General features: G+C 40.0%; 3 protein-coding genes across 5 annotated transcripts in view; 2 read left to right on the forward strand and 1 right to left on the reverse strand.

The window, feature by feature from the left end:
- Positions 1-195: 195 nt before the first annotated feature.
- Positions 196-14,603, forward strand: LOC134541446 (galactokinase-like). 2 transcript variants are annotated; one of them, XM_063384910.1, is made up of 8 exons: positions 196-485; positions 2,260-2,446; positions 3,556-3,685; positions 5,527-5,652; positions 6,172-6,353; positions 7,422-7,575; positions 10,306-10,426; positions 14,192-14,603. In XM_063384910.1, the coding sequence occupies exons 1-8, from the start codon at positions 324-326 to the stop codon at positions 14,306-14,308; spliced, it is 1,179 nt and encodes a 392-aa protein (XP_063240980.1). In that variant the 5' UTR covers positions 196-323; the 3' UTR covers positions 14,309-14,603. The 2 variants fall into 2 exon arrangements, with proteins under 2 accessions (XP_063240980.1, XP_063240981.1); XM_063384911.1 differs by lacking the exon at positions 196-485 and adding an exon at positions 932-1,004.
- A 1,097-nt stretch (positions 14,604-15,700) lies between these two features.
- Positions 15,701-27,342, reverse strand: part of LOC134541452 (oxidoreductase-like domain-containing protein 1) — a 29,162-nt gene continuing 17,520 nt past the window's right edge. The window contains exons 2-3 of one of the 2 annotated variants that reach the window (XM_063384918.1): positions 23,066-23,126; positions 15,701-16,818 (exon numbers count right to left, since the gene is read on the reverse strand). In XM_063384918.1, the coding sequence (XP_063240988.1) occupies positions 16,540-16,818; positions 23,066-23,110 (324 nt within the window). In that variant the 5' untranslated portion in view covers positions 23,111-23,126 and the 3' untranslated portion in view covers positions 15,701-16,539. Of the gene's footprint in view, positions 16,819-19,004; positions 19,225-23,065; positions 23,127-27,342 lie in introns of those variants that run through there. The other variant, XM_063384920.1, reaches the window with a different exon arrangement.
- On the forward strand, positions 19,950-25,841 carry LOC134541451 (coiled-coil domain-containing protein 137). Its single transcript, XM_063384917.1, has 4 exons — positions 19,950-20,090; positions 21,591-21,855; positions 24,172-24,543; positions 24,792-25,841. Exons 1-4 carry the CDS (start codon positions 20,014-20,016, stop codon positions 24,891-24,893), a joined length of 816 nt encoding a protein of 271 aa, XP_063240987.1. The 5' UTR covers positions 19,950-20,013; the 3' UTR covers positions 24,894-25,841.

Consider the following 27,342-nt stretch of genomic DNA (forward strand, 5'->3'; position numbering starts at 1 on the left):
TGCGTGTTAATATTGTTTACGAAGTCATCAATGTTCTATCGCGGTGTTTTTATGGTGAAATGGGAATATTTATTCCGTTTTCAATGTACGCTGCGAGGTTTTGAATTTCGTTTCAACTGTCAAATCTGTGTGCTGCTGTGTTGTCTGCTGTGTCTTATAGCCAACATAACGGATATTTTTTTCCCTAAATATATTTTTTTTTGCAGATTTTTTTTTTACCATTCCGTCATTGTTGATTAAAAAAGTGCCAATATCTTATCTAATGTTGCGCATTTCGAGGTTGGAACGTATTCGGGCCGCAGATCCTAAACTCGTCCCGCAAAATGGCTAGTTCTTTCGCTCCCGTGTGCGACGTTTACGCCCAAGCACGTAAATGTTTCGTAGAGAATTTCGGCTCCGCGCCGGAGGCGGCTGCGTGTGCGCCGGGCCGCGTTAATTTGATTGGCGAGCACACGGACTACAACGATGGCTTCGTGCTGCCAATGGTAAGCGCTATTAATAACGCACGAATTATCCCTGCATTGAATTTGCCTTTCTTTTCTCGTAATTATTTATAATTTATTATACATTTATACTAACCCGTAGTTACGTTCCTTAATCAAAAACATACGTAATGCAGTTTCAGATTGTTGCACATTTGATTCCGGCTCCTGGCATATTTTTGTTCATAATGATTTATAAATAACATTAAATAAATTTGTAGTTTTATGCATGCAGATTATATTAATCTCTAAACTTTGTTGCCAAGGAACATAGTAATAAATTTTTTAATAATTTATAATATTAATTATTTTTTTTTAATTTTTCTTATTACTGCTATTAGAACTGTTTCTGGAAATTTAATATTGATCTCTTCCATTTTTTTGTTTTGTCACAAATATTTTCAAGGGATATGGTTGCTGTAAAAATCATGCTAATGATATCAATACATTAGGTACCGTATTTAAAACTTAGTAAATATCTGTATTGAAAATAATTGTGATGAAGAAAAAAATGCAAGAGAGGTATAAGAGTTAAAATTTTCAGAATAGTCTTTTAACTAATAGTAATGATAATAAAATTTAAAAATCAACCATTTGTGTGAGCACCACCTTAGGTCTCAAAAAATGTATTGGGGTAGCTTAAATATTTCATTGTTAGCCAATTTAATTTTTTTTTACCAAGCCCTTCTCTAGATCCTTTGGCTATGATTGCTAATAAGGCTATAAGGCACCATGTCTGTCTGTTATTACATGGATAGGGCTTGCTTACGGATTCTGGCAGGATCCATGTTGGTTTAAGATTGTTTCCTGGTGCTTTAAAGCCCATTATTTACAGAAGTATATGCAGTGGTGTGGATTGGGGTATATAACTCCAAAAAAAATCCTATAAAAAAACATCATTCCCACCAACAATAGGAAATAATTTTAAAGCAAATAGTTGGCAAAGTAGTTCTATCGGTCCCCCCCCCCCCTCCTTCCCAGCCCAATTTCCTCCCCTGAAATTAAATTCTGCATATTCCATCTCAAGGTGTCCAATATGTAACTCAACGTCAAGCTGAGAACAGTTGATGGACCAGTAAATTAGGGTTCTGAATCAATAAATAAAATTTCAAAAAGTTTCGTAGTGTTCGAGTTGTAGGCATTTTTTTTTAGAAGTTTTTAAATCCCCAGCCTGGATTTAAAAAATTTTCCTACATAATCAAAAACAACCCTACTATTGATAACAATTCAGAATAAAATCAAACATTGTATACTTTTAGGGGGAAAAATATATCTTGAAGAATTATGCTGCAAAAGAAAATTTTAATCAGGTAAACTTGAGTAGTCACACTGTAAAAAAAAATTATTTTTCCAACTAGGCAAGTTTTTTTTGAAAAGATGGCTAATTAAAGCAAACAACTTTCTAAGTTAGCTAGGTAATTTATTTTTTACAGTGTGGATGGTCAAAGTTACCTGATTAAAAATTGTTGCCGCATAAGTCGTGCAAAGAAATTTCCCCCCCCCCCCCCCCTTCCCACCGGTTAAGTATAGCATGTTTGATTTTATTTTGAATTGTTGTTTATGATTGCTTGGCGGCAATGAATTGTAGTTTCAGTATCTAATAATTTGTTTCGGGGTGGGGATTTAAAAAATTAAAAAAAAAAAAAATACACATGATTCCAATACTACCGACATTTTTTTGAATTTTGGTTTTGGTTGTTGTGGACCGGAACTTACCGGCCTGTCAGCTGTTCTCGGCTCGACGCCGGGTGCACAGAAGTCCGTCTGTTCTCCGCAGGCCCTGCCGATGGTCACGGTGGTCGTCGGCAGGAAGAACGACTCGGACGAGTGCAACGTGGTGACCACCTTCCAGGACACGGACCAGCCCCCCCGCGTGACCTTCCCGGCCCCGTCCAAGGGCCAGCTGGAGCCCGGCGCCCCCGCCTGGTCCAACTACGTCAAGGGGGTCGTCGCCAACTTCAAAGGTGCTTCCGAGAGCCACCGTTGGAACGCAAACCACCGACGTCCTTCGACTGGTTCTTGCACTGGAGAAGATTGATTTAGATTTGGTTTTTTTTTTTTTATTGACGTATGCTATTGCTGGCTACACTCAATAATGGACAGAAAATAGATGACGAACATGCACACAGAAAACAAGCCTAAATCAGCCTATGTCAAAAGTTCGCAAAATGGTGACTCCTAAGCGTAAATAATTATTGTTTTAGAATAACTATTAATAAGTATTCATAAGTATTAATAAGTATTGTTTTTTCTAATTTGCTAAGAGTGAATCTGTAATTTCAGTTCAACAAACGTTTAGTTGCGATCCCTCATGTGACCAAAACATCCACGAATGGTCGAGACGACAGAGCTCTTTTTTGCTGGCCTCCGCGTTCACCCGACATAACACCACGTGATTTTTTACTTTGGGTCTTTATAAAAGATTGTGTCTACGTTCCGCCGCTACCTAATGATTGGCCAGAGTTGAGACGCGGAATTGAAGAGGCTATTGTTTCCATTACTCCGGACTTGGTAACCAAAGTTTGTGGGAAGGATTGGACTTTAGGTTGGATGTGTGCCGTATAACTAAAGGTGCACATATTTTACATATGTAAGAAAAACTATGTTGGTTTACCTTCAATTTGATGTCTGATTAGTTGTAAATAGTCTTAAATTTAACTGTTATAATATACCATTGAAACTGGGACATTTGAAATTTTGTTTATAGATTCAGAACCCTAATTTACTGGTCTATCAACTCTTCTCAGCTTGACGTTGAGTTACATATTGGACACCTTGAGATGGAATATGCAGAATTTAATTTCTGGGGAGGAAATTGGGCCGTGGGAAAGGGGGGGACAGATAGAACTACTTTGCCAACTATTTGCTTTAAAATTCTTTCCTATTGTTGGTGGGAATGATGTATTAGTTTAGGATTTGTTTGGAGGTATATACCGCAATCTTCTATGGACAGCCTATACTTAACATTATTATCATAATTCCACAAAGTGTCTGTATTCTCCCGGTGGGAATGTCGGGTGTTTCTGCGCGAGCGGGCACGGTTTTAAGGGTGTTTCTGCGCACGGCGTTGCAGGCACCGTTCCCGGCTTCGACGCGGTGGTCGCCTCGAGCGTGCCGGTGGGCGGGGGACTGTCCAGCAGCGCCGCGCTGGAGGTCTCCGTCTACACCTTCCTGGAGCGCCTGACGGGGCAGACGGCCGACACGTGAGCCCCGACACTCCCCCACCCCGGTGTTTTGTCGTCGTCCACTTGAAGCAATCCCTTGTTCCCCCCTCCCTACAGGCCTGTTGAGGCCCTGCCTGCCTGGCCTCAATTAAATACGTGCAGAGCTTCAGGAAAAAAAAAAATTCCCAATTCGAAAACTGCTCAAGATAACCAGAGTGGTGTCCGTTGTAGAAAAGCATTTAAGAATACGCTACGGGTGGATGAGTAGTCCTGTTTCCGTATTTTTATTTTTTAAACGTTTTTTTCCAGGAGAGTGAAATGGCTAAAACGTTATGTTTTCAGAATAATTTTTTTAGGCATGAAAACATTTGGTACAGATTTTTGAAAGCACTCAAGGGTTTTGCGTTACACCTTTGTCTTCATTTCCTCGCCACATATTATTATGATGACTGCTTAAATCTCATGGTTGTCCTATGCACCACAAGAAGATGACACCGCGCTAGAAGCACCAGCGAGCGTCGCACTTATCGTCCCGCCTCGCCTGACACAGATACACTTCTGACTAGGCGGGCCCCTTAAAAGTAAAGTACCAACCACAGCACTTTATTTGTCTGCACAGTTGTGTATGGTCTGGTATTTCAGCCACACTCTAGGCAAACCATTTTGTCCTTATTTTGAGATTTTCACACATGCCTCAAGTCTAGGAGGTGAGGAATTGGCATGATTTTAGGCCCGTTGTCGAACGAGGCCTCTTTAAGGATTGATTAAAATTTGAGTTGCTCTGGCTGGTTGGTCAGGTGTTAGACAACAGGTACCAAAGTTCTGTGCACACTCTGTGGATTTCCTTCGAATGCCTCTGTAGCTCAATGCTTTACCACACCTCAGGCCACTCCGCTGTTTATCAGCACGTAAAAGTTAACGAGCATTTGAAGTGTGTCGCTGATAAGCGCACTTCAAGTACTGTTACGCAACGGTGTGTGTGTGTGCTACGAGTTTGAACTTTATTTTGTGATATTTTGCCATGCGTATTGCAACACATCAAGGTTTATAAATGACCAAATTTGTTTGCAAACTTTCATGTGTGAACCAGCCTGATAAAAGATTTTTTTTCCATAATTTGCTTTATGAATGCATTATGAAAATTGTAAAAATTAAATAAATTGTGCTTATGTGTGTAGCCTACTTCAGACCATGAAACCTATGTTGGTAGGGTTAGCAAGTTATTGTAGTTGTAAAGTTGCAATATTTATATTTTTTTAATTACAGGGACTTCTGTAATGGCAAACATAATAATATCTAGTTCAAATAATTCTTTGCCCCAGATTGACCCTGGAGATTTCTAATAAAAAAGGCCGAACTATTTGTAATAAAAATAAATTGTAAGTGATTGTGTGTATTGAAAAATTATGGAGCAAAAGTCAGAAATGTTAAAAAAAAAAAAAAAAAGAGTTACCGATAACAGATGCAAGCTCAAACAAAGAAAAACTAAATTCTTAAAATCTATTTAGTTACATTTTGGTTTCAAACTTCACGCCGACAAAATTAAGTTCATTGAATTTAATGCGTTACAACTTAAATTTGTGTGATTCAAGTTCGATGCATTTTGGCATTAGTATAATATGGTGCATTGATTGACATGCATTACGGTGTTATTTCAATTTTATTGCAATTCACCGTGCGACGTGAAAATCTCCACCGCTTCAGCTCTTCAACGTGCTGATTCGTCTGAGATACTTTTATTTTGTTGGTCCTGTTGTCGTGACAAGTCCTCCGAAAAGGCTATGCGATCTTGTCCCTGCATGCTGAGGTGTTCGGAGGTATTCTCCGGTCTGCTGGCTGGAACGCTGGCGACGGCGTGTGATCCGTGATCATGCCGACAGGCCGACGGACAAGGCGCTGGCGTGCCAGAAGGCGGAGCACGAGTTTGCGGGGATGCCGTGTGGCATCATGGACCAGTTCATCTCCGTGCTGGGCAAGAAAGGGAACGCGCTCCTCATCGACTGCAGGTCGGTGCCGCGGGCCACCGGGGACTGCAAGGGGGAGGGGGGCGAGAGAGAGGGAGAGAGGGAGGGGGATAGGGGAGAGAGGGAGAGGGGAGAGAGAGGGGGGAGAAAGAGGGAGCGTGGGAGAGAGAAAGAGGGAGAGGGGGAGAGAGAAAATGGGAGAGGGGGAAGAGAAAGAGGGAGAGGGGAAGAGAGGGGGGAGAGAGAAAGGGGGAGGGGGAGAGAGATTGAGAGGGGGAGAGAGAAAGGGGGATTGAGAGGGGGGAGAGAAAGGGGGAGGGAGAGGGGGAGAGAGATTGATAGGGGGAGAGAGAAAGGGGGAGGGAGAGGGGGAGAGATTGATAAGGGGAGAGAGAAAACGGGAGAGGGGGTGAGGGAGAGGAGGAGAGAAAGGGGGAGAGAGATTGAGAGGGGAGAGAGAAAGGGGGAGGGAGAGGGGGGAGAGATTGATATGGGGAGAGAGAAAGGGGGAGAGGGGAGGAGAGAGGGAAAGAGAGAGGTTGGTGTGTGGGTGTGCCGCAGGTCCCTGGGACACTCGCTGGTGCCGCTGGACAACGAGGACGTCGTGGTGCTCATCACCAACTCGAAGGTGAAGCACGAGCTGACGGGCAGCGAGTACCCCGCCCGGCGCGCCCAGTGCGAGGCGGCGGCCCGCGCCCTCGGCGTGCCGAGCCTGCGTGACGCCAAGCCCGAGAACCTCACAGGTGCGCCACCCCGACTGCCCAGTCACAACACCCTCGCTCTCTGGCCAGGAGTTTGGTAGAGCACTCCAACCTGCGAGAATGACGGTCACCCTAAATACCACAAGCAGAGACAAACCTGAATTTATTTGACGTCACGAGACACTTGCAATTCACGAAGCAAGTTCGAACAGCCCGCTGTGGATGAGCGGACGAAGCATCAAAGCTCAGTTGGCTCATTTCCTTAACAAGGTTAATTTTATTTTATTTATTGAAATATTAAAGTTATTTCGTAATCAAAAAACAATCAAATCCTACAAAACATTTAACAGCTGCTGTTTACAATAAACATAATATTTTTAACTTTCTAAAGATGACCTGCCAAATTGATGAAAAAAATCAACAAAGTTTACATTTCACTTTCTGGGTGATGGCTAACTGAATCATGAAATTTTCCCCCTCAAATAATTATCACTCAGGGGTATCCATGACTTTTCCAGGATTCCAAGTAAATTTTCCTGATCTTCCCTGATCAATTCCAAACTTCCCTGATTTTTTTCAGAATGTGGACACCCCTGGTGCTTCACAAACGACTGTGATTTTCTTGTGTTGGTTGCGTGTTGCATCACTGAACTCCTGGCATGGTTTATAAAGCCAGACTAAGTGCTCTCCGCTATAACTGTCAATGTATATCAAGGCCGGGTCTTAAGGGGGATTTTGGTTTTTTTCTTATCTTTTTTGCTATAATTCTAATTTTGAACTACATATATATATATATATATATATATCTCAATTTTTGGAAAGTCAAGGCATAAATCATATCTCCCAGAACTTCTGTACATTGTTGTAACCACCTGTTTACTGACAGGCTCTAGTCTGTAAGCGCTGTGAGGAAATAACTCATTATTTCACTCGAGCAACTACGACTATCGTGATAACCACATCAGTTCACAAGAGATGACTTCAACCAGTAGCCAAAGTTAAGTCCTAAGCCATGTCAAACCAACGGAAGCTTCATTGCAAGCGGTTAACAAAATGTTTCAAACGGCACGATGGCGGGGCCTGGTCCCCCCTCCCCCCCTTGACCCGCAGCCCTGGAAGGGAAGGACGTGGACGACACGACCTTGAGGCGGGCCCGGCACGTCGTCTCGGAGATCGAGCGGTGCGAGCGCGGGGCGGAGGCCCTGATGCGGGGCGACTACGTGGCGTTCGGCAAGCTGATGGTGGAGAGCCACGAGTCGCTGAGGTGAGTGTCGTGCCGTGCCGTGCCGTGCCGCGCCGCGCCGCGCCGTGCCTCGCCGCGCAGCGGCTCTGTTCTCGAGGCCGAGGCTCGGACGCATTCAGGATTGGACTGCGACAGCTTCAGATGAAATACTCTTAAACACTGTTTGGTACTTAGCGTGAACTCTTGTATATAGAACTGTGTTGTGAGTTGACTTTGTGGCTCTTGTACCGGGCCAAGTGATACACACGGTTTAAATATCCCACGCCCAAGCTTTTTACAGTTGGCACCATGTCGGAACACTGAAAGTGTTAGCGTCCAAAAACCGTGAGGGTGGTATCCCTGCGGTGAGAAACAAAAAAACAGTCTTTGTTTCGATCGGCATGATGGCGGTAGGTCGCAATGGTTGGGGCGAATGCTATCGTGTAATTTATGTTGCATCGCTGGTTAAAAACTTTTCGATACAGTCCACATATATTTATCAACATTAACAAACACACACGAGACACGAGTCCCATCGCAGTCCCGCTGTTTTCTATCCGGAAGCATACTTTGGAGTTTAAAAAAGTTTCTGAAATTTAATTGGTACAAGATTACAATCTCAAGTCATGCAAGTCAAGGTCAGAATCTATTTCCGTACTGATGTAAATATTTATGGCACATTAATGTTTTTTTTTAGTTTTCGGTAAAGAAAGGATATAGGTAAGTGAAAGGTGTTAAATCCGCTGTTCTGTGTCTGGCACGGTCTGTAGTCCCACACCAACTGAACCACTCGCGTTCAGAATTTTTTTGACTTTGGTCTTAAAAGGTGGCACCTCTGGGCTGCTGGCCTTTTCTGTTCACTCGAGAGTTTTGTTGTTACTGTCGGTTTACATTTCGGTACAGTTTTTCCCGTTTTCTCCCGCTGGTACGTGTTCCCCTTCCCCTAACTTCCCCTTCCGCCCTGCTTTGCCTCGCACGGACATCTCGCAAGACGTCTGGCACAGCGGCCGATGTGTACCCACGTCGTGTATATAATCAACACGACAGATAGCGCTACTATACCTAGCTAGTTCTTTTGTAAACTCTTACAGAGAGTTAATACTGTACTTACGATTAAATAACAATTTAAATGTTTATGACTGAATTAAATGTATTATTTAAATACTAAACAGTAGTAAAAAGCACACATTATTTAATATTATTGTTTCTTACATGTGTTTTTTTTTTTTGTAGGTGTCACAACCTGATAGTTTTTATAAAAACTGAAGAAATATAAATTGCTAATAATGTTCGCAGGCTTTCACGGCCGTTTTCTGAAGTAGCTTGGCTTCTGGGTTGTAGCCGCGTCCTTGGCGAATAATTTGCCGACGTTTTCGGTCCACATTGCAGTCGCCATCTTCAGGGGGCAGTTACCTACTGCTCCCTGATGATGGCGACTGCAATGTCGACCGAAACGTCTGCGAATTATTCACCAAGGACGCGGCTACAACCCAGAAGCCAAGCTACTTCATAGAAATTAGTAGTTATAATATAGTCTATAATGTAAAGTAAAACTGCTTTTATAATCTAAAACAAATTATTTCAGCATTCCGAGATAGTATAGAGCACGCTGACAATAAACAAGTCTTGAATTCCTCTACTATGCGAGACATAGTTGTCTCGTGCCTCCGTTTGAGCTTAAAAAAAACCGTTGAGAATCAATTATTTTTGACGTGACAACGTCTAATAAATCAATAAATGCTGGCAGCACGCACAAAAAAGTGTCCCGTAATGCACATTGTCCCGTTACGCTCATTGCACGCTTGCGCCGCATCTATCTCTCTTCCACTCGATTGGAACAACCATCGATTTGACTTTTTCGAGGCACATTAAACTTCAAACACTCCCATTCGTTTCCTACTTTTCCTATCATCGTCCTATCCTTAACAGAATAACACAGATTGGAAGAAGTTAAATAGCAAACACGTACAAAAGTTAATAGTTAAAATAATCTCTTCGTTAAAGTAATAAACATTATTTGAATCAATGAGTGCAAATAAAAGTAAATTTATCAATTAAATTGTGGATTTAATTTCACTCCTCCTTTGTATCCATACAAAAAAAGTGATAATTCAATAAAAAAAATGATTCAATTTTATTCATAAAAGTATGCGATCATTTCATCAATGTTTTGTCATGACGTCGTCACGTTTAAACTATCGTCCGTAAACCGACTTTACAGACAGCCGATTTTTTTAAATGCATTCTTGTCGTCACGCACTTCCGATCGGGTTGCTCCACCTGCAGACCCACAGCTGGCAGTTGTGACGCATGCAGGGCCGGCGCGTCCATACAGGCGAACTAGGCCACCGCCCAGGGCGTCAAGTAGCCGGGGGCGGCGCAGCACGACACACAACAGCTGATACAACATGTTTAACGATTACTGAAACTAGATGAAAATGGATTTTTGTAACAGTTTGGAATGTTTACATTGAAATAAGTAATTATTTAAAGTCCACTGTGAGACCTGTTTATGATTTGTAATAAGTAAAAAAGTAAAAAAAAAACAAGCCTGCTTACATTTGATTGTTGACAAAATCTTAGGCTTACGTGATGTATTTTGAGGCAAGGAAAAAAATTTTTTTGTGGTGTCCGGGCGGGGGGGGGGGGGGGGGGGCGTTAAGGTTTTTCGCCTTAGGGGCGCCAGTTTACCTTGCACCGGCCCTGGACGCGTGATGCGTCGACGGTGTCGCTGAAGGGCCGTGCCGGGGGGGCGATGTGTGTGTCGTCCAGGGACGACTACGAGGTGTCGTGCGCGGAGCTGGACCGGCTGGTGTGCGCCGCGCTGCAGGCGGAGGGAGTCCTGGGCTCGCGCATGACGGGCGCCGGCTTCGGGGGCTGCACCGTCACGCTGGTACGTCCCCGCGAACCCCGCGCAACGCTGCCCGCGAGGCTACAAACCCAGAAGCCGAGCTACTCCATAGAAATAGTATGTAGTTATAATACTGGCGGTCCATGATGTTGAGTGAAACTGCTTTTATAATCTAAAAAAATATATATATATATATATATATATATATATATATATATATATATATATATATATATATATTTCAGCATTCCGAGATTGTTGTTGGTTTTAAGTCTTAAAAAAAAATGGTTTAAAACAAAATTGCAGGTTGAAGGCAGCTTGGCTTCTGGGTTGTAGCCGTGTCCTCGGCGAATAATTCACCTACGTTTTCGGTCGACGTTGCAGTCGCCATCATCGGAGAGCAGTTAACCTACAAACAAGTCTTGAATTCCTCTACTTAAAGAAAGCAGTTGAGAATCAATTTATTATATTTCCTACCAATTCAGGAAAGGAAAAAAAGTACCAAATTATAATTTGTTATGGTTTCAACAGTTCAGGAAGTTATTATGACATTGCGATGCTCGAACTTAAACATCACACACCACACACACACACATACATTCCGCTGGTTTTAAAAATGATCGCACTTAATAATAAAACGTATTGGAGTCAGTGTAATATTATTATATTAAAGAGAAAAAAGTACTATATTTGAAAAAAAAAGTACCAAATTATAATTTGTTATGGTTTTAACAATTCAGGAAGTTATTACGACATTGCGACGCTCTAACTTAAACATCACACCACACACACATACATACATTCCGCAGTTTTTAAAAATGATCACACTTAATAATAAAACGTATTGGAGTTACCGTAAAATTATTATATTAAAGAAATAAAGTACTAGATCTGAGCGTAAACGTACTAGACCACTAAAAAACTCATGAAAGTACTAGATCTGGTACGAAAGTACTAACTGTGGACCAGTGGCGTAGCCAGGATTTGTGTATGGGGGGGTGTTAAGAAGCATGGCCCCCCCGTATTAAAGGTGGGGATCTGGGGGTCCTCCCCCGGGAAAATTTGGATTTTAAGGTGTAAAATATTGCTATTTTAGCAGTTTTCGGTTCTTAAATTTAAATATTGTAATGGTTTAAATTTTATTAATTTTAATATGAAATTTGTTTGAGTGATGAATAAGAAATTAATTAAAGATTTGGTGCTAAGGGAGGGGGGGGGGGTTTGAACCCCTAAACCACCACCCCCCCCCCTGGGTATGCCCCTGACACCACACGCACATACTTTCCGCAGTTTTTAAAAATAATCACGCTTAATAATAAAACATATTGGAGCTACTGTTATATTCTTATATTAAAGAAAAAAAGTACTAGATCTGAGCGTAAACATACTAGACCACTAAAAATATATGAAATTACTAGGTCTAGTAGGAAAGTACTAACTATGGACACCCTGGCCTTTGCGTCCCTTAGCCTGGGGGAGGAGTCTCTGTTGTCGCTCTTCGTTCCGTGTCGGTCGCTGCGAGCGCGTGGCACATCAACCTTGCGCGGGTTGGCCCGCCTGCTGTAGATTCCACTCAGGCAGGGCTTGGTACCGACATGTACAGTGAACTCCCTGTTATCCGCGAATGCTACGAAAAAATACAGCAAATACGTAAATCTGTATTTTATTACAAGTGAGCAAATTTGAACTCTACTGACGGGTGTATTGTGTGCAGTATGCAGTGAAACGCCACAGGCCTTCTCGGAACTCACGCAGTGTCTAATGAAGTCTCCGAGTACGTACAGTACTGTATCCTTGTTACGAAGAAATTACCGAGCACTTTTATGTTTACATTACTGAATATGTTTAATTATGCCGTAATTTTACTAAAATTTTAGCATCATTTAAAAATTTTTACTGTACATACATTTTTTAGATTTTTAAATTGAAATTAATGTTTCCTTTTTTTGTTTCCCATTTTCGGCTCTTTTGCGGATTATCCGCGATTTTCACTATCTGCGGTGGCCCTGCCACTTAATTTCGCGGATGATCGGGAATGTACTGTAGTTGCAAGCGACCATTTTGTCATCTTATCCCTTGTCGTCCTCGTCTGCGAGTGTCGTGCCCTCGGCTGTTGGTGAGCAAGTGACAAACGTATTTGACTTTTTGACACAAATCACATGATTTTATTAGTCTTTTAAACAATTTCTTCGCTCCTATATGGCCTAACAGAATGTGTGTTTCTTTTGTAATTTCATGTATCACGCTCTTGGGTAAAATTGGCTTCCAAATGTACTCAAAACATATTTCCGAATTATCCTGGCAGAAATTTTCGGTGGTCTTCAATGTTTGTATATGATCGGCTGACGTGATCATCCACCCTCCGAAATCCAAAACTATCTTGTACCTAGTTAAGAAGTCTATCTGCTATTTTCTAACAGTTTGATATTTGTTTCAGTGTTTCATATCTTTTTTTTTTTATATTTTTCTACCAACTCATACATTGAGTGTGACTTATTAACATAAAATTTTAAATGAAAGAAATATGTATAACTGAGGAACAACTATGTAACTAATTATCTGTGATTAGTATTCAAACTTAACAATTTTACTGGGTTGGTAAAATGCATTGTAAATTTTTTTTCTGGTACTTTACTCCACGCTAATGTTGTTCCGTATGTACATCTCTCTTCTCATTTTACTGTGTTTGTTTTTTTTGCATCCATTTTTCTTGGGCTCTTGTGTGAAGTGTGAATAAAAGTTTCACTGTGCGTAAAGTTCATTTTAAAAAAAAATCTGGTATTCATTTAATTGACGCAGAAGCAAAATGTGGTTGCATTACAGAGCCATCATTAAAGAAAACTACATGATTATTCACCAATCTAAGTGCATAATTAGCTAAAAATGTAAAAGTATTTGAGTAGTGAAGAAAGCAAAAAACCAAAAAAAATTTGAAAAATGCAGATTTGCTGGACTTTAGTTTTTTGATGTTACAACTTTTCTCGTTCAACATGAGTGGCAGAGAAAGCGTGGCTTTCGTTTGAACACGCTGAGAATTAAAATCACTAACACAATAAAAATAGCTGGTTTAAGTCTTAAAAAAAATGGTTTAAAACAAAATTGCAGGTTGAAGGTAGCTTGGCTTCTGGGTTGTAGCCGTGTCCTTGGCGAATAATTCCACTGACTTTTCGGTCGACATTGCAGTCACCATCAGGGAGCAGTTGCCTACTGTCTGCCTGCGAACATTATTAAAATTGCAGGATGTTAGTTTTTTGACGTGACAACGTCTAATAAATCGATGAACGCCGGCTGCACGCACTTAAAGTGTCCCGTTATGCACCTTGTACCGTTACACTGTGTCCCATTACGCTCATTGTACGCTTGCGCCGCATCTATCTCTCTTCCACTCGATTGGAACAACCATCGATTTGACTTTTTCGAGGCACATTAAACTTGAAACACTCCCATTCGTTTCCTACTTTTCCTATCATCGTCCTATCCTTAACAGAATAACACAGATTGGAAGAAGTTAAATAGCAAACATGTATAAAAGTTATAGCTAAAATAATCTCTTCGTTAAAGTAATAAACATATTTGAATTAACGACTGCAAATAAAAGTAATTTTGTCAAATAAATTGTAGATTTCATTTCACTCCTCCTTTGTATCCATACAAAATAGTGATAATTCAATAAAAATGATTCAATTTTACTCATAAAAGTATGCAATCATTTCATCAATGTTTTGCTATGACGTCACGTCAAACTATCGTCCCTAAACCGACTTTACAGACAACCAAATTTCTAACCCAGGCCTGGGTTGTGCGCAGGTGTACAAGGGCGCGGTCGAGAAGGCGATCGCAAACATGAAGGCCAAGTTCAGCGGCGACCCAGAGTTCTTCATCGTGACGGCCTCGGATGGGGCAAAGTTCATAGACACCAAGTAACCCCGGCAGTCACGGGGTGCAGACACGGTGCTTGCTTTTAAAAAAAAAATACTTACGTTTACTAACGTGTCTTTCCAACTCTCCTTTACTTATCGAAACCAAAAAAAATAATTATATTTAAAAAGTTCCTATGGTTTTAAACCATGTTCTGTCACTATTTTCTTCAGTATTTCATCGTTTGGTGCTAAATTGAGGTTTTAAGTGTTTTTGTTTTATTTTGTTCGATGTACCTGTTACCTACAGTTTGACTGTGTTAAGTACAACATTATGAAAATTATATATTTTATGAATTATCTACATGCATTTTATTATTTATCTATATGTTGCAGAGTAACCTAAACCATTGTTCTAATGCAATGTATTTTCATATGTTTTAATGTAATATATCCGGAATGACTAGTTTATGCTGGGATCACAAAATGCTTTCTTTTTTCATCGCAACGCAAGCAAAAATTTTCGTTAAATGAGCATTAGCATTTTGTTTTTGAAAGACGGTTAGACCCCCCCCCCCCCCCCCCAACCTAAATTTTTGCGTGATACCTGTGAAATGTATTCACAATAAATTCTTATAGATGAACTTCAAATTTTAATTTCATACGATAGTACATAGTATTTTGATCCCAGAGTATAGCTGTTAAAGTAATTGATGCTTGTACCACTCATATTGGTATTAGATTTTCTACTTTGTTTTTTAACAAGATCGAGTTATGTTAAAAACCCCAAATCAGGCAATCATTGTCATTTCGGTATAAAGAACTTCATTATAACAAACTGCCATAATTTTGGTCCCTTCATGTTCTTTATAATGAAGCTCTACTGTACTTCTCTCAAACAGGTTGATTAAAGAACCCTGTAAACATTGATGTTCGCGAGAAACATTTGTAGCTGTATAATTTCTTTTATCGTGCAGGTGTGTTCACAATAATGCAAAATATTTGCTGTTGCATTACGTCCCTTCAATTGTGCCAGCACGCTAGCGTAGTCCCAGGTTTACCACGCCCAAATGGACGAAGTTAACAAAATCTGAACTTCACGGACATCGACATTTGTGTGCGTTTATTTTTGCAAAACTAAATCATAAAATATAAGTAATACACACACAATGGCATCAATTTCGAAAGCATAGCATGATACTTGATAAAGAGTAGTGTATTTCGTGAAACAAACTTTGTATCAAGACAGTTGGTAGTGTGATGTTCAACACGGTGCAGCTATTGACAAGTGAATCATAAGCTTTGAAGCCTCTGAAAGTATGTTATTGTTGGCCCATTCAAGTGCATGAAAGCACATCTTGCCTACCAGAGCAAATAATAATACTACTGTGGGAAATTTAGAACATTGTGTTCGAAAATTGGACATGGATGTGTCTGTATGATCCAACAACTTGAAATACTTTCCCATACATCCTTTTTTTTATTTTATTTTAAAAAACCAAAATTGTACAAACAAAAAATCTATGTACAGTCTAAAAATTTAATATTCACAACATTAAAAAAAAATAATTCAAAAGTGCTTTTTAGTAAATAAAACACTTTTCACAATAATTCTAACTTTCTCTTAATAATGAGACGTTAAATGGATGGCTGTTATATAAAAGGAACCGAATGACATTTTATTTTATTTTTTTCAAGTAACCCACACCAAGTACACAAGAAACCTATAAAGTTTGTTTACATAAATAGAACGAAGCTTCTTGTACTCTGTGCTGCCATCTGCAATGCTCTGAACCAACCACTCACTATCGAGCCAGAGTTTACACGACAACAATAACTAAAGCAGCTGAAATTTCATGGATTCGTCCGACGTCCAGGATAGAATTAAAAATCCCAGGTGTTTCGAACCTATGTTTTTTCTTTTCCGTTGGCTGATTTATTAGTGAGGGTCTTTTTGTTCTTGTTAGTTGGCACTACCTGATTTGCTTACTACTCTCCTGGCGGGACATCGTTGACCCTCGGTCGCACAGGGGCGCGTCAGAAAACAACTGCGGTCCAATCATTAAACACGGGGCGAGAGTGTGGAGGATTGCAACCAAATGAAAGAGCGAAATTTTGATATCTCTAACAGTAACTTTATAGTCTTGTTTTCTCAGAGACGGGCATAGGTTGCTAGGTTCATTTCGTATAACGGCCGTCCACATACGAGACCACTTGTTCAGATGCGTTGTCTATCGGAGAGGATGAAGTCCGGGGAGGAACAAACACGGCGGAGGTACTTCCCGAGCGAGAGCGGGCTCACGGCTGCTTCTTCTCCCCGCCGAGCGCCCTGAGCTCGGTGAGCAGGAACGCCCTCATGGAGGGGTCGCTGACCCGGCTCAGGACGGTCTCCCGCGCGCGCCGGCCCCCGTCCCGGAACACCTGCCCCAGGCGCTCGGCGTACGCGATCCACACGCAGTTGGTGCAGCCCGACATGCAGCAGTTGGTCGGCTCCTCGGGCAGCTCCAGTTCCGGCTCCTCCGTGCCGTCTGTGTCGTCCGTGCCGCGGCCCCGGGAGGCACAGCGCCGCGCGCCCGCCTGTGGAAGCGACACCCTTGTCAGATCAGCGGAAACGAACCCCCGATTCCCCCATCGGCCGGAAGCAGCTCCAGGCATCAACATACGCCTTCCGCAGCTAATCGCAGCCAGTTTGGTTTGATTAGTCTGCAGCCACTTGAAACAAATTGAAAAAAAAAAAAAAACTAGACGACGGTGGCAAACCTTGACGATTTGTTGGAAAAAAAAATTTTGGTAAATATTTACAATCGCGGTAGATGCCAAAAAAAATGCTAGAAATCCGAAAATACTTTTATTCTATGCTCTTTCACTTCTCTTTTCAAATCAACGAGCGGAGATAAGAAATTCCAAATACTTTAGGAGATATGGAATTTTTAAATTTTGAACATGTAGAGTAGCGGTATTTGCGAAAAATAATTCTAAAAATCTGAAATTACTTTTATTATATGCTCTTTCGCTTCCTCTTTACATTAAAACCGGCGGAGATAAGAAATTCCAAATACTTTAGGAGATATCGAATTTTTAGATTTTCATCACAATACCTGTGAATTCAGGCGGCCACCGTTGTTTCTTGTTTACGAGACGAGTATGATTTATTTCCGCGTAGGTGAACCGACCATTGTTGCTTGTTTACGTTTATGGTTTTTTATTTTCGCGACGTAGGTAGAACGACTACATCATTTTCTACTAATGTACCCGCCTCTAACGTATCTGAGTTTTTAACGTTTCAAATTTTAATGTTTTATTTGTTGCGCAAGTAATAAGTAAAAAAATTACGTGAGTTTCTACCGTTCATCCTTCGTCCCGGTTTGTTAGGTCAGGTCAGGTCAGCTACATTATAAATACTTTAAAACTAAACAACCATTAAAATTAATTTATATTATTTTTAATGTCTGCTTAGTTTGAAAGTATTAATAATGTAACTGACCTGACCTAATCGACCATTTTAATTAATTAGGCATTCACGAACGGTAAATCAAGACGCACATAAAGTTCTGCCATTCCCGATTACACCCGAACCATTTACCTTCGGCCAACCTCGGTTTTATTTATTAATATTTATATTTTACTGTTTATTTTAATGTAGCTATACTAACCTAACTAACCGTCCATAGTGTTTTAAAGTGTTTTAATGTAGCAAACCTAACATAACATAACTATAATAAAAGTATTTTCAGATTTTAATAGATACTCCTTAACAAGCAACAATGTAGTCGTTCACCTACGTCGCGGGAAAAAAAATCATACTCGTCTCGTAAACAAGAAACAATGGTGGCCGCCTGAATTAACAGGTATTGTGATGAAAATTTAAAAATTTGATATCTCCTAAAGTATTTGGAATTACTTACCTCCGCGGTTGATTTGAAAAGAGGAAGTGAAAGAGCACAGAATCAAAGTATTTTCAGATTTTTAGCATTTTTTTTGGCATCTACAGCGACTCTACATATGATGAAATTTAAAAATTCGATATCTCCTAAAGTATTTGGAATTTCTTACCTCCGCCGGTTGTTTTTATAAGAGGAAGTGAAAGGGCACAGAATAAAAGTATTTTCAGATTTTTAGCATTTTTTTTGGCATCTACCGCGATTGTAAATATTTACCAAAATTTTTTTACTGACCTGGCAGCCCAGGAAAGTATCGTTATACAATGACACGTAAACAGAATGGATGCACTGCATGAAAATGTAACAAATGGCTACTAACAAGGCTGAACTTCACAGTTACAAAATATTAATTTAATTTTAAATACCTTGAGCATTAAGATCAAGAATTATATCTATAATCAAAATAAATAACAAATTTATAACAGAAACTGGATATTTTTGTGCTTAAAACAATTTTTCATGTATTTAAATTATAAACAAACATTGCTACCACCGCGGCCAAATATTCGGTTTCTATTGGTCGAAAGGAAATAACGTAAACGAAAAGGTCTGGGTACTGCCGTAAGAGTCCGTGTACGCATGTATGCCATTGTAGACATTCCGTTTGTGTTACTGTAGAACAGGCCTAAGAGTCTGTTGTTTAACAATACGTATGGCTTAGGGGAAAATCTTTGTAATGCTGCTAATGTCACGAGTGTAGCAATTTTATAGAATTCACTTTGGAGCAAGAAGTAAAGGTTAAAAGAATTCAAGAAAATTTAAAAAGGGCTGAAACCCAACTCTAAAAGTAAAATTATTTTAATCATACTTCACATAACTTACATAATATTTACCCCAGACACGATTCATCAAAACTAACTTAGTCAATGGTTTCGATGCCATTAACAAAATTACACGAAAAGACGAAAATAATCATAATTTTAGAAATAACATAACCTCTCTAGGTCAAATGGCAATTTAGCAGACAGCTTGAGTATCGATCATACTATGCATAGATATCGATCAAACTACTGCACGCTTTGCCAATAATATAGTTATTGTAGGCAAAACTGATTTTATATAGATATTTAAAGGGAAAAAAAAAAGAATGAGAAAAAACATATTTTACAGTAATGCACATTATAATTTTTATGTAGAATTTTTTTGATAGCTTATTTAGTGTCAAAAATATATCTCGTTTGAAAGCAATTATAATGTAGAGGTTGAATTGATTTGATATTTTTATGTTAATATAAAGTAATTATTATCCCACCATTTTCCTACTTAGCACACTTCATTGATGCTGTTATTCAGATTTATTTTATGTGTTTGAAGGTACGTACAGCAGAATTTAGATGTTAAAAATTCGGCATTGTTTCACTCATTATGTCCAGAACTAAGGAAGTTGGTGTGTACAATCTTTGTCAATTTATTACTTGAATTCCAATTCATAACCCCTCGCCTACCTTTTACTATCTGCATATCAAAACAAATTTAGGATATAATTAAGTTTAACGCTAATATCTTGCAGATGTGTTTGTATTATGTTTATTAATGTTAACTACATGATGACATCTATGCGATTCTTTGTGGTGGGTTATTTTCAAGCTCTTTAACAAATTTATAGCATATAAGCCTTCATACAGTTACGAATTGATTTTCTATTCAATTGCTATTCGGTTGACTTCTACTTCAGAAAAACACCCAGTCCATAGACTAATACCTCCATGGTTTTGCTTTGCCTGGCTCGCACTCTACAATTAACTTTGCGGTGTTAATTTTACCCTTATGTTTCATTCTCTTTGATCAGTGCATTAGCACGTGGTCATCTTTTGGTGTTTATTTGAGTGCAATGGGGCGTAAGATACCAGGAGCAAAGCATCGTGGAACTAAAGATCCTTTTGCACAGAATGCGAGACGAAATGCAGCGTACGTTATTAATTATGTTGATAATTCATAGAGCAGCGCTTATAAAAAAATTTAAAAATTTCGAAAATGTTTTTTTATTAGTAGGGCTATGTGTTCAAAAAAAAAGGCTGTTAAGAATTTATAATATCACTAACTAATATTAAAAATACTGTGAGTTGTTAGTTAGGTTTGGTTAGTTACGTTAAAATACTTTTATATGCTGTGGACGATAGGTTATGTTAGCGACATCTTTTTTGTTCCAAGGTGTACACATTTTGTTAAGTCAGGGAAAGTTAGGGAATTTATTTGAACTCATGAAAAAGTCATGGATATTCTCCAATAATAGTTATTTGAGGGGAAAAGATCATGCTCCAGACTGTTAATTTGAGCTCTTTTTTTTTTTTTTTTTTTTTTTTTAAAAAAAAAAATGTGTTTCAGTGCACATTAGCTGACCATAGCGTAGTCGGATGCACACCGGCTTACGGTACGAGGGGTCTGGGTTCGAGTCCCGGGTAAGGCATGGGTGTGACATTGAAATGCAGATATTTCTTGAATACGAGATGATATTGAGATTGTAAAAGAGAATGATGACCCTATGGCCATGCCCTCATAAAATAATAAAATTAATTAGTGCATAGTCAGTCACACACACATTAAAATGGCACATACAAGGCTTTGTTTGAAATAATGAAAGTGGAGAGAAAACTCTCCAGTCCCTCGTGCCAAATTACCTAAAAACATGACATTCATTTTCTTGAACTCATAGTATTTAAAATATCACTGATTGTAACTATTCAAACCCATCAATTTAGTTACAATAATGTAAACATGCAAAAACACGCCCAATACAATAAAAACTACACAAACACAACAGTGCTTTAAAATTCATCTTTAAGGGGCATTCCTTGTCAAGTTTGAATCTGTGTCAGTGAGGCAGAATGATAAGAGCGACGCTCGCTGGTGCTTCTAGTGCGGTGTCTCCTCTGGACTGGCGCGCAGTCTTCTCCCAGTGCATATGAGCGGCGACCATAACATTACATGACGGAGAAATTAAGGTGTAACACAAGTCCCTCAAGTGCTTTCAAGAATCTGTACCAGGACACTTATGTCTAAAAATCAGTCTGATAAAATAAAAAAAATCAGCCATTATCACTCTAAAAGATACAGTTTGTAAACAAAATATAGAAACAGAATTAGGTCTACTCATCCGCCATCAGTCAATTCTTAAATTCTTTTCGTAAACGGACACCACTCAGACGTCTTGAGCAGTTTTAAAATTGTGTGGTTTTCTTCTGAAGCTCTGTGTGCCCGGGTGTGCAGAAGTCGTGGATATGGGGACAAATGTAAATAAGATATAAAACGAATTTGCTGAAATACATTTCTCTGTGGTAATAAACCTCTTGAAATTTCACAGTACCATTTACAGAATCGTGGAGCGAAACAATATTTCCGATAAATTTAAATACAGGAAAATTCCTGGGAAGTGATTGTCGGTGGGAATGTTGATGATGTGTCCCGCAGGCTGGCGAAGAAGGTCAACGCCCCGCCGGCCGACCCGGACCAACAGGACGTGCCCAGGAGCCTGGAGCGGCTCATGCGGCTGATGCAGGCGGTGAAGGACGGGGCGTTCGAGGGGAGGCGTCGCCGGAGGCGCGGGGCCGTCGCGCCCGCCCAGAGACCCCTGCTCCCGGGCATGATGCGGCCGGAGAAGCCCACGCCCGTGTTCCGGCGCCGGCCCGGCGAGTCCGAGGCCGGCTTCGTGCGCCGCATGGAGGCGGAGTGCCAGGTCCGTCCGCCAGTCAGACGGCCCGACCGTCTGTCGAAACCTTACAGAGCGTAAAAGTACTTGGGCATGTGTCGTTTTGCCTAAAGGCGTTTTGCCTAATTTTAGGAAATTCGCCGTTAGGCATAACACCGTTAGGGAAAACGCCGTTAGGCTAATCGACATTTTGAAATTGGCCGTTAGGCAAAATGCTTGTAGGCACATCGTGATTAGGCAAATCGCCGTTAGGCAAACCGCTGATAAGGCAAAACGCCGTTAGGCAAAACGCCGTTGACCAAATTGCTAGGCAAAATGCCGTTAGGCAATTCACCATTAGACAAAACTACAGTTATGCAAATCGCCGTCAGGCAGAACGCTGTTAGAGAAAACGCCGTTCGGCAAATCTCCTTTAGGCAAATCACCTTTAGGCAAATAGCAGTTAGGCAATTCGACGTTAGGCAAAATGCCTTTAGGCAAAATGACTTTAGGCAAATCTCCTATACTCAAGTACTTGAGTTGAAACCTTGTGTAAAATCAGGGAATTTTAAAAATATTCTGGCAAAGTCAGAAATTTTACTTGAAATGCTGGTAAAGTCGTAATAATTCCCCAAGAATAACAATTTTACGGGAAAACGTCATGCTTCAGCCTGCCATCACCCAGATACACGTTATACACACTGTAAAATGACGTGTGCCGGGTTCTGATTTGAAACAAAGAATGTGGCGATAGAACCAGGCTAACTGTAGGGGTGTAGTGGAGGATGTATTTTCTTTATTCCTTTAAGAAATTTGTGACACATTTTAGAAAATTAGTCGTGGAAATTTGAAATTTAGTTCGAGGAAAACTAAAAGAAAATTCATCACAGATTTGTGTGGGCCATTCAGGACGTGTTTTGCTTGAACCACGAGTTATTGTGATTCATCTGCTGACAGTTCACGGGGGGTCGTTAGCACAATACCGAAATACCATAACGCCGAATGTCAAAATTGACCACAACGCCGACAGCTAGAAAACTGCTGTGTACCACAACGCCGAAATAAAAACTGAATGAATTTGTGTATGTTTCTTAAATGTACCTTAACTCTGAAATACCACAATCAAACCTTACCTTACCTAACCTAACCTAACCTAACCTAACCTAACCTAGTGTAATATAACCTAACCTAACTTAACCTAGTCTATCCTAGTCTAGCCTAACCTAACCTAGTCTAACCTAGTCTAACCTAACCTAACCTTTGTGGCAGTCCTGCAATGACATTTTTCGGCGTTGTGGTGCATCCCTGTTCACGGGTACCTGAAAGAAACCAGAACATGACGATGCTACAGTGTTTTAACTCTCGGCTAGTCTCGAAACATTTTCGCGAAAAATGTGTGCCTGTTCTTGCGACTTGTGATTTTTAACTTAAAATAAAGCATTTAATCTTAACTCACGTTAATGTGATGGGTCTGGGTCTGGAAAGTTAGTTTTGAACCCTCGGAGAATCTTGTTAAATCATTACATAGTATAAAACAAAGTCACTTCCCGCTGTCTGTCTGTCCCTGTGTATGCTTAGATCTTTAAAAATACGCAACGGATTTTAATGCGGTTTTTTAAAATAGATAGAGTGTTTCAAGAGGAAGGTTTATATGTATAATACATGCATAATATAGTAGAGAAACACTGATAATTTAAAGGTTTCTAATGTGATGTCGTAAATAAACACTTATTTTTTTGCGCTTACATTGCAAACGCTGGCTGAACCCTACGAGATAGATCAAAATAATTTACTACTGTATTGTTCACCTTAATAAAGGTCTACAAAAAAAGTCCGCGATGGTATATTTCTATCTCCTAGAGATAACCCACAATAACCATTTTTCATCCTTTACTTTCTACGAGAAATATAATGGCTTATTTACGAAGCGTTTTTAAGCAATACAGCATTAATCCTTATCCAATTAAGTACCTTAAATACATTGTGCATTTAATATAGATCAATATGGCCCTGTACAGCGTGTAGTTTAAATCAATTTTTTAGAAGATATTACAGATTTAAAATGCAGGGACATAGCCGGGGGGCCGGCGGCACGTGCCTATATTGCAATGACCTTCAATAAATCGCAGGGTCAAACATTTAACCTTGCAGGCTTAGATTTGAGCGTCGAGCATTTTCCACATCGCCAATTATATGTCGCTCTTTCAAGAGTAACCTCTAAAGAAAATATTTTTGTATTGTCTAATGACAAAAAAGCTGTGAACGTTGTATATTAAGACATTCTGTGGTATGTTGAGTATCGGCATGGCACCCATAGCCGGGGCGGGTCTGTGAGAGCCGATGGTGATCGCTGGTTGTTTCCAGGAGGTGGTCGCGGAGGCGAAGCTGGAGAAGGACTACGACGTGTCGGTGCAGCGGAGCGCGGCGACGGGGCAGGTGACAGGCGTCACCAGACGGCAGAGGATCCAGCTGGACCGGATGCTGGAGAGGTACGACGCCCCGGCCAGCGACAACAAGGACAAGAACAAGGAGGAGGGGCAGCCCGGCAGGAAGGAACGCTGGAAGCTGCGCAAGAAGGAGAAACTGTTCAAGAAGAAGCAGAGGCGGGAAGAAGGGGACGAGTTCGCCCGTTTCCGGGACCACGTGGGGTTCGGGGAGGTGGTCCACGCTCCCCCCGTCCTGAAGGCCCCAAGGAGGGCGGCCGTCGTCGGCCCCGGGGCGGAGACCGTGCCGCGGGTACGTACCTGCACGCTTGTGCTGTCCAGACTCGATTTGCTGGACTTGAATTCTTCGATGTTGTAACTTTTCAGGTTCAACATGAGTGGCAGAAAGCGGGATGTTGTATGGCTTTCATTCGATCATGGTGGGGACCAAAATAACGAACGTAGTGGAAAAAGATGGTTCTCCCCTGGAAATAAGTCGTGATGCTCCGCTGAGCGCGTGTGTGGTCGGAGCGAGCACGAAGCATCCGTGTCTGGTTGCAGCCGGGCAAGAAGGCGCTGCTGCTGACGGCCGTGCTGGAGCCAGCGTCGGGCGTGGCCGGGAGCAGCAGCGCCAGAGCGCGGTCGACGCCTACCGCCTGCTGAAGGCGCGCGCGCGGCAGCGCTAGCCCGCGTCTAGTCCCTGCATCCCGGCGCGCGGTGTCTCTCCAACTCTTCCAGCGTGCCCTGCTGCCAGATTTACTCAGTGCGGACACAACTTCGCAGTGTAATGAAACTTTTTTTTTCGTATCTACTTAAAAAAAATTATATCTGAACTAAAAATTTGGAATGTGAATTTTGGAAGTACACAATATTGTTTTAAGTCATGAACAGTATAATCAGATTATATTAAATTTAGACTTCTAAGGAAACGTAACTGAAAGATGCCGTCTTGGCTTTAATAATTTTTTTCATCAAATTTTTTTGTATCTTTTAATATATTAATTTTGTTTCTGTTTGACCACACGGTAGAACAATTGGAGTGCCTTGTTATAGACAGTCACTGAATGCTACTGATTTTTTTTTCTGCATTTAGAATTAATATTTTGTTTCTTTTGGAATGTAAGTATACAATTTTAATAGTATACTGTGTTTACCTGAATATAATGCTATGATTTTCAACAAAACTAGAAACTAAAAGTGGGGCTTGCATTGTGTCCCGCTATCGGGAGCAGCTTGGTTGTAAAACTACATAACACGCTCTGGCTCTTTAAATGTGTCACTTGTGTCACTTCAGTGAGGGCTTGCTAGACCTCTGCTCAGGCTGACAGATGAGAGACGCAGTTTGTCTGTCGTTCCTCCTGCTTCTCTTCCCGGTGGTTGTCGGCGAAGGTACCTCCACTTTCCCCCTCCCAGAGACCACCAGGCATCACCACATTCTCTGCTTTCCGAACAGCCCTCTTTCAGAAACATAGTCATTAAACAGCATTTCTTCCTTCTCACTGCGGCTTTCGTGTTTCAGAAGAGACCATGTAACCACTCTACTGATGAAAGTGGCACAAAGAAAGAGTATAGTAACTATAGAATAAATTTAATAATTTAAATCATTTTCAAGCACCATGTATACTTCAATTGAGATTTCCAATCCACAAAGTCTTTCCTAAACCCATAATCAAACAGTTTGGGGTTGCGTTATATTCAGAGTCACATTATTATTGGATAAATATATGGTACTTTCAAGAGAGGCTGGTTAATAGTCTTAGAAAAATTAACAAAAAATAGTAAAATTAAAAGTATACCAAAACTAATCAATATTATTGATTGTATACAAAATACTAATTTTAATATGAAGAGTGGGTGCTGTTACACTGCAGTGTAAATAAGACACACACTAAAGCACTGGTGCAGTGTCCGGGACATTGGCATTGCCGTATTACTGACTTTGCCAGGTTGTCAAACGCCTATATAGAACTGGAATACACAAGAATAAAGTTTTTATATGCTACAGCTGTATTTAAAACAATTTCTAATAAGCTGATCTACAGAAAGAAATAAAAATATGATGAGCAGAAAATCATTAAGGTAAACGTGACCCGCTATAAAATAAGTGAGTCCTGTTTTTTTTTCCCCTAAGAATCAAATTTTGAATTGAATACAAAATTCACAAATTCTGAATATTTTTCTACTGTGTATATATATATTTTTTTCATACTTCACAGAACTCCATAAAAAATTTATTCAAAATACAGTCAAATAAAAAGAAAACATATACTATACACAAAACTATTACGAGGTGTAAAATGATGGAAATAAAAAAACAGTAAATTTTAATTTTGAAAGTGGTTTCGATGATCTGGTTATATACATAAAATTGAATATTATTATTAATTTAAAATCATTATTGTATGTTAAATGTTAAACAATGTGTGAATAATGAATGTTACAGTACAAAATCTAAATTTCTCAATAAATCATCATCTTAGCCTCGTACAGTTACATTTTTTTTTTTTTCAATTTTTTTTTTTTTAAAAAAGTATTAAATTTGAAATGTTGAATCCATTTCAAAATTATCATGAATATTGGCCATCAAATTATTCACGAATATTGAATGTTTCCTGAGCAGTCGCAAACCCCTAATATAAAATAGGAAAGAGTCTGCAATGAAATGAAAACCGGCGGTAATGATAAACTCTTGAGCAGACTAAAAATTCCAGGAGTGCAGTAATGCGACCTTGCGTCCAAGATCCACAGCCAGAATCCAGATGATCACTGAATGTCAGGGAACCTATATATATAGTCTGTGTTCAAGATGTTTGGCGTTAATTTATTTTTTCCTTCCAGAATGACTAGAACTGTAATAATATTTTCAATAGAGACTACTTGCGGTATTAAGAAAATCAACAAATATAAAAATTAAAAATTGGTTGTCTGTAAAGTTGGTTTACGGACGATAGTTTAACGTGACGTCATAACAAAACGTTGATGAAATGATTCCATACTTTTATGAATAAAATTGAATCATTTTTATTTTTTTATCACTATTTTGTATGGATACAAAGAAGGAGTGAAATGAAATCTACAATTTAATTGATAAATTTACTTTTATTTGCACTCA

This window comes from Bacillus rossius, chromosome 18 (genome assembly GCF_032445375.1).
Source record: "Bacillus rossius redtenbacheri isolate Brsri chromosome 18, Brsri_v3, whole genome shotgun sequence".
In the NCBI taxonomy this organism is placed as follows: domain Eukaryota; kingdom Metazoa; phylum Arthropoda; class Insecta; order Phasmatodea; family Bacillidae; genus Bacillus; species Bacillus rossius.